The sequence below is a fragment of the Daktulosphaira vitifoliae genome, unplaced genomic scaffold (genome assembly GCF_025091365.1).
Source record: "Daktulosphaira vitifoliae isolate Bord-2020 unplaced genomic scaffold, ASM2509136v1 Scaffold_5, whole genome shotgun sequence".
Taxonomy (NCBI): Eukaryota; Metazoa; Arthropoda; class Insecta; order Hemiptera; family Phylloxeridae; genus Daktulosphaira; species Daktulosphaira vitifoliae.
In genome coordinates, this window is record NW_026099576.1 from 32,787,900 (window position 1) to 32,794,875 (window position 6,976).

Genomic DNA, 6,976 nt, shown 5'->3' on the forward strand with positions numbered 1-6,976 from the left:
CATAGTTTTTAATGTATATTTTTGTTATAATTTGTGAATTATTTTGAATTTAACATTTTGTATTTTATGTAGTAACTTTTTTTTTTTTTTTATACAATAATATTGAGAAGTAAGTATAATTATGCGTTTAAGTCAAACAAACACATCACTTTACAATATAAAGGAAATATATTTAAATTAAGCAATAAAATTCATATATTTAGTAAAAATTGTAATATGATCGAGTTATTTCAGCTATAGCAATAAAACGATCGGTTCAATGAAATTTGTACTTCATACTTTTATTTCGTAAAATTTAATTTTAAACAATTTTTGTATGAAACATTAGGTTGTATCACATATGGTTCGTCATATATGATGAAATATTCGTAAATATGCTAATTTCGGCAATTTTACGAAATATTATGTATTTTGACATTTTTCTAGAAAACTAATGGATTTAAAAGAAAAACTGTAAGGACTTAATTTATATAAAACAATTAGATCTACAATTTAGTTTTTATATTTTTTTTTGTGAGAGCGCTAATTTACGAGTTAATTGCTAAAAACTAAAAAAGTACCCCTTTTGGCCGATTTTCAACCCCAAGTCGGCACGGGTTAAACTTATCTGATCGGCCTGGAATTTTTTGTAGCCACTTTTTATATGTATACACACAAATTTGGGGGGTGAGCCCGAAGAATTTCCAAAATTTTCAAAATAAGGGACACCCTAATATACATATAATATTGATGACACGCACGTGTGTACGGGTACGATAACCAAAAATAAATTTATACAGGAATAGTATTGCCGACGTGTGTTGAGCGTGGCGTGGGGTGGGGTGAATGCGTTATGATAGTCTAGTCTAGACGAAGGAATATGCGATAACGCGTGGCGTTTGGAGAGTTACATACATACATTCAGGTGAAACTAATATAAGCGTGTTAAAAAGTGTCAATAAAAAAATAAACGTGTGCACCCTAGCACGGTCAATGACAGAAGAAAGAAAAGAAAAGAGTCAACACCGATCTAACGGCAATTTCAAATCGATAACGGCCAGTCTTTTTGGAAGGGATCAATACTGATAAACAATTCGATTTTAATTATATTTCTCTTTTATCGCCTTATCTAGCGGTCAGCGGCAAAATAATGAGTGGTTGACACCGCTGTATCAGAAAAAGGTTCTTTCACGCGATAAAATAAATAAGTAGACATAACAAAAAATCATAAACGGTCCACCTTCGAATTTGTGACGTTACACTTGATATTATATTTTACATTTTTCAACTTTATGTCACTATAACTTTTTGATAATGTTCCGGAAATACTGACGCTTTTATATATGTCTTAAATTAATGCTTATGTAATATACTCATATTTGAAAAAAGAAAATTGACCTCTGGATTTGTTTTCATGGTGAAAATAGTCACCGTATTCAAAAATATGCTATTTTAGTGTTAAAATTCTGGGTTTTGTATTTTATTTAAAAATATCTTACAAGATGAGTACACAGATTTTCATAAACATTATATAAATCTAATTGACATAGAATAGAAAGTTAAATTTATTTAAATTTTTTTGCTTCGAGAAAAAAACTTTGAAATTTGAACTAGCTTAATTGCCATTTTTGTCGCCAGACGAATGTCATCTATACTTGTCCCATCTATGCCACGACCACACTGTGCTACCGTTTTTTTTATTATTATATTTATGTAATGAGCTGTATTTTATTAATTATTTTATTCCATTTTTATTTTATTTTAAATTAACTAATTGTATTTATGTGTGGAGAGCATGTGTTTCCTATTTCTTCTAAACAACGCTAAGGATCTAGTGTCCAGACCGCTCCTGGTGTTTTTCATTGATTTCCGATTAACATTAACGAATGTGTTCCAATACAGTCCGTGATATTTGTTATATTATTTGATTTTGTTTAAATATTTTATTTTTGTTGATTTATTTGTAAACATGGTATTTGGTACAGTCATATTTTTGTCCATTAATTTAATTTTCTTTTTTTTAACAATTAAATTAAATTTCCTTATTGATTTCAACTATAATATTTATTTTATTGCGCGAGTAATTTAAGTACTCACGTGTATTTTATCTCTGTACCTTAATCTCGACACGGGCTACAGTATGTTTTACATATCAACCACTTCAACTTCTATTATCATAATTGTGGTTAATAAACGATAAGGTGTTATAATCATTTATATCTAACGACATAATAAATAAATTTAAGTTATTAATTAAATTACACCTATGGTCTGGTATTCATATTTAATAAGTGTTACATCTCACTTAGGTGGTAGCGACCTTTGCTACCATAGCTAGTCATTATGCAAGCGATAAACTACGTTGTTGTTGTAGGCCGATAAAAAGCCCACTAGCAAGTTTTTATGAATTATTTATATTTTATTATTTTAATTAATACTACCATTACATCAATAATAACTAGTTAATAAATGTTGGATTAACGCTGAATTTTGCTATATGAAAACGGCTGATGTGAGCGTAGATGATGTGGGGTATCGTGTTAAGTGGAAATTTAGGATAAGGGTTGCCGACCAAAACTACTTGGTATAAGGGCAAGGAAAAAGAATTAATATTGGCTTATCAAATCATTTATGATAACAGTAAGTCCAAGTTAATAAGGTTCCGAATTATATTTTCATATAAAATTTCAATTCGTTGAAGTATATTCTTCTTTATTATCTTCTCAGTAAATACAATCTCGAGAAAAAACAGTACAGCTGATTGTCATTCTCTACGATACTGTTCTTAATAAATATAATTTCTAATTATTATTTTTTATAACGTCCCGTTTTGTTTCTTCCAGTTCCCGGTAAGTATTGTTCCGATTCGTAAAGCCCTTCTATTAATTCTAAAATCAGTAAATTTAAACATTGTCACGACATTAATAATTTATCAGATTTGCTGCATATATTACGCTTTTCTTTTCTACGTATTTCATAATATTTATTAACTCTGGTAATTTGAATTTAGAAAATTTTCAAAAAATAAGTATATGGAAATTGATTTATTTGGATTACAGTCCTCTAGTATATTTTATATTTTACAAAATAAATTTTAACTGATCAAATTAGTTTCAAATAAAGATTCAATTGCAGACCATTAAGAAATATAGAACGTAATTGAGTATATTAGGTACCCGGATAATACCCAATAGATTGGAGTAACTAAGATAACATCACACTTCAATTATCTAGAGGTCTTGTTCCTATAGATAACTTAAGTTTTGTCATTGCTTCTGAGAAAGGATAGTCTTACCGCCCTCCTAGATTCTAGTCACTATTTGTAACTCAATAAATACTTATCGTTTGGATTTAGTTGTTATCAACACATCAACATGTTTTGTAAATAATTATTTATTAATTAATAATCGTGGGATAAATTTAAAATTGAAATAGATAAAAAAAATTAATCTAAAAATTCCTCTCAAAACCCTCGACGACGTTGTAAATGTGGGTCAAAATATTGTTTCACTAATCAAAAACTCACCAAGTAATTTATCGTCATTAAATAATAACAATTGTAAAAATGAAGAAAAACTCCCAGTCCATATAATAGCTCTTATTAGTGAAAAAAGAAGAGTTAGAGCCATATGGCAAAATACTCGATATCCCTCGTTTAAACAACTTTACAATAAACTAGCTAATACCCTAAAATACTAACTTCTAAAATTCAAATTAGTTCAGTATCAAAGTATATGCGATCATTTAACGCTAAGGATTAATCATTTTGGAGAGCTACAAAACGACTGGCTCAAACCAAAGAAATTATCCCACCTTATCGGAATGATAACGGTATACTTTTTATATCAGATGAAGACAAAGCTACGATTTTTGCTGATATACATGTAAACCACATGAAGACGTTAAGCCCCACTCTAATCATATTAATATGGTTAATAACTTTATCTCATGCCCTCTACCTATGTAAACTGAAAAAAATATTAAAAAAATTACCTAAAGGTAAAGCTTCTGGGTATGACCTAATCACAAATAAAGTGTTGATGAATCTATCAAAAAATGGTATTCTATTTCTAACATATATTTACAATTGTATGATGCGTCTTTCTTACTTTCCGTCAATTTAGAAAATAACCGTAATAATCCTTATACCTAAACCAGGGAAAACAAAAAACATGGCAGCATCATATAGATAGATCAGCCTGTTACCCACATTAAGCAAACTATTTGTAAAACTTCTACTCAAAAGGATTAGGCCAATATTACAAGAGCATCACATCTTACCCAACACCCAGTTTGGATTCCGTGAGAGACACTTTACTTTACACCAAGTCCATAGGTTGATCAACACAATAGCCTCAGCATTTGACAACCACAAATACTGTACTAGTCTATTCCTCGACGTAGGCCAAGCCTTTGATAGGGTATGGCATAACGGGCTGCTTTACAAACTGAAAAAATTTTTCCCAGCTCATCTATATTTAATAATAAAGTTTTATCTTTATGAAAGAAAGTTAACGGTAAGACAAAGCAGTGCAAATTCTCCTTAATACAAAATTCAAGCAGGCGTTCCTCCAGGAAATGACCTGTCTCTCGACCTCTAAACCGCAGATATACCTCAGTCTAATAATACTCTTCTTGATACATTTGCTGATGATACAGCTATACTACCTACTTATAGTAATATTACCGAAACTGTCCATCATCTACAAATACACGTCAACATCATCGAATCTTGGTTCAGGAACTGGAAAATTAAAATAAATGCAAATAAGTCAAGTCATGTAACATTCGTCCTCAGATCTGAAAAATGTCCAGATATGAGATTAAACAATACAGTAATTAATACCTATAATGAAACTAAGTACCTAGGCATAATTTTGGACAAACGACTAACGTGGGGACCTCATCTGAAAGACAAAAGGAAAAAAGCCAACAGCAGAATTCATTTCTTTCGTTCATTACTAAAATCTAAATTACCTCTCAAAACAAAATTACTTATTTATCAGTTAATAATCAAACCAGTCTGGTCTTATGATATTCAGATATGGGGACCAGCCAAACCATCCAACATTCGACCAATACAATCGTTTCAAAATATATATTACGAGTGTTAACTGGTGCGCTGTGATATGTAACAAATAATAACATAGACAAAGATTTAAACATCAAAACTGTCAAAGAACTTACAATTTTACACTATACTAGATTTCCCTCAAGACCTATTATAAATTCAAGCACCTTAATTAAAAAAATGTACACAACTTCAATACCTGACAACCCACCACGAAGACTCAAACGTAAATGGAACCGAGACCTATTGACTTAAAAAATTAACGATAACAATAAAACCATAATTTGTATACAGCTTCAACTAAAAGTAATCGAGGTGTTACCAATGGGTGACTTTATTTTTAATGCTATTAATGTTATGTAATTGAATAAGTCAACAAAAAAACTTATTGTAATTTTTTTTTATTACATAAATAATAAACAACTCTGTTTTTAACATAGTCCAAACCCTGTAAAAGTAATTTAAAAAAAGAATAATTTAATATTTTTTGAAACAAAAGTTATTTGATTTATATATATAAAAATAAAACTTATAATAAGTTTTGTAACAAAATTAATCATTTCATACAAATAGATTAATGAGATATCAAACTTTAGGAAACAAATATTCCATATTTATTTAAAAGTCTTTATAATAATTCAATATTTCAGATAAATGTATTGTAAATCTTAAGTAACTGTAACTATGTAACTAACAAATTTTATTCTATAGATCAAAAATTACAATTTTGATCTTGTTGCTATTTCTTTCCACCAACTTGGTCTCGCAAAAGTTGACTTATCTTCAAACAAATGATTCTTTAAATTTTTATAAATCTGTAACATTTATATTTTCAATCAAAAACCAATAAGAATATACATTTTTATCATCATATTAAATAAGTAAATGTGTATTTATATTTGTCTTAGCATAAGTATTACCCATATTAAAGTACATTTGTTAAAATTAATTTTGATGATAAATATATACGCTTATTATTTATATGCAATCTCAGTGATGGGAAAATTTCTTTTTAAACGCAATTCGTTCCAGATCCAGTATTTCTAAAAAAAAAACTTGTTACCCTTTTCATTTCTATTCTATTAAAGAGTATTTTACAATATGATATTATTATTTTATTATCAGTTACAATATACGAAGACGTGATTGGAGAGGTGGAAAGTTTGAAGTATTTAGAGTCAGTTGTGCAAAAGAGTGGTGGTATTGACGAGGATGTAAGACACAGGATTAAGTACAGGTGGTTGAAGTGGAGAGAAGCGTCTAGCGTCTTATGCGATAAAAGAATTCCAATGAGGCTAAAAGGTAAATTCTACAAGACTGTAGTGAGACCAGCTATGATGCATGGTTTAAAGTGTTGGGCGGTTAATAAGAAAGTAGAACAGAGAATAAGTGTAGCAGAGTTGAGAATGCTTAGTTGGATGAGTGGAGTGACTAGAGAAGATAGGATAAGGAACGAGCATATAAGAGGAAGTATAGGTGTTGCGTCAATCGTGGATAAGATGACAGAAAATAGACTTAGATGGTTTGGTCATGTTATGAGGAGAGAAAAATCGGAATCTGTAAGAACAGTTATAGAAATGAATGTTGAAGGAAGAAAAGGTAGAGGAAGACCAAAAAAGAGATGGAGGGATGCTATTGAATGCGATATGAGGACAGCTGATGTGAGCGTAGATGATGTGGGAGATTGTGTCACGTGGAAGTTTAGAATAAGGGTGGCAAACCTCAAATAGTTGGAATTAAGGCGAGGAAGAAGAAGATAAGCCCATTATAACTTCCGGGACAATAAAATAAAAAAAATTAATAATAATAATAAATTTAATTAATTTCAGTTGAAAATAAAATATTATAGTGTATATGTTAGCTTCGATGCGAAGCTGAGAAGGTATTAATTTTACTATGATGTTTTTTTTTTTTTTTTTTTTTTTT

General features: G+C 29.6%; 1 protein-coding gene across 11 annotated transcripts in view; it reads right to left on the bottom strand.

Moving 5' to 3' along the window:
* Positions 1-5,523: 5,523 nt before the first annotated feature.
* Positions 5,524-6,976, bottom strand: part of LOC126907985 (peroxisomal acyl-coenzyme A oxidase 3-like) — a 17,206-nt gene continuing 15,753 nt past the window's right edge. For 3 of the 11 annotated variants that reach the window (XM_050689755.1, XM_050689757.1, XM_050689756.1), the window contains exon 15: positions 5,553-5,865. In XM_050689755.1, the coding sequence (XP_050545712.1) occupies positions 5,770-5,865 (96 nt within the window). In that variant the 3' untranslated portion in view covers positions 5,553-5,769. Of the gene's footprint in view, positions 5,866-6,976 lie in introns of all 11 variants that reach the window. The other 8 variants (XM_050689751.1, XM_050689750.1, XR_007704676.1 and 5 more) reach the window with 7 other exon arrangements.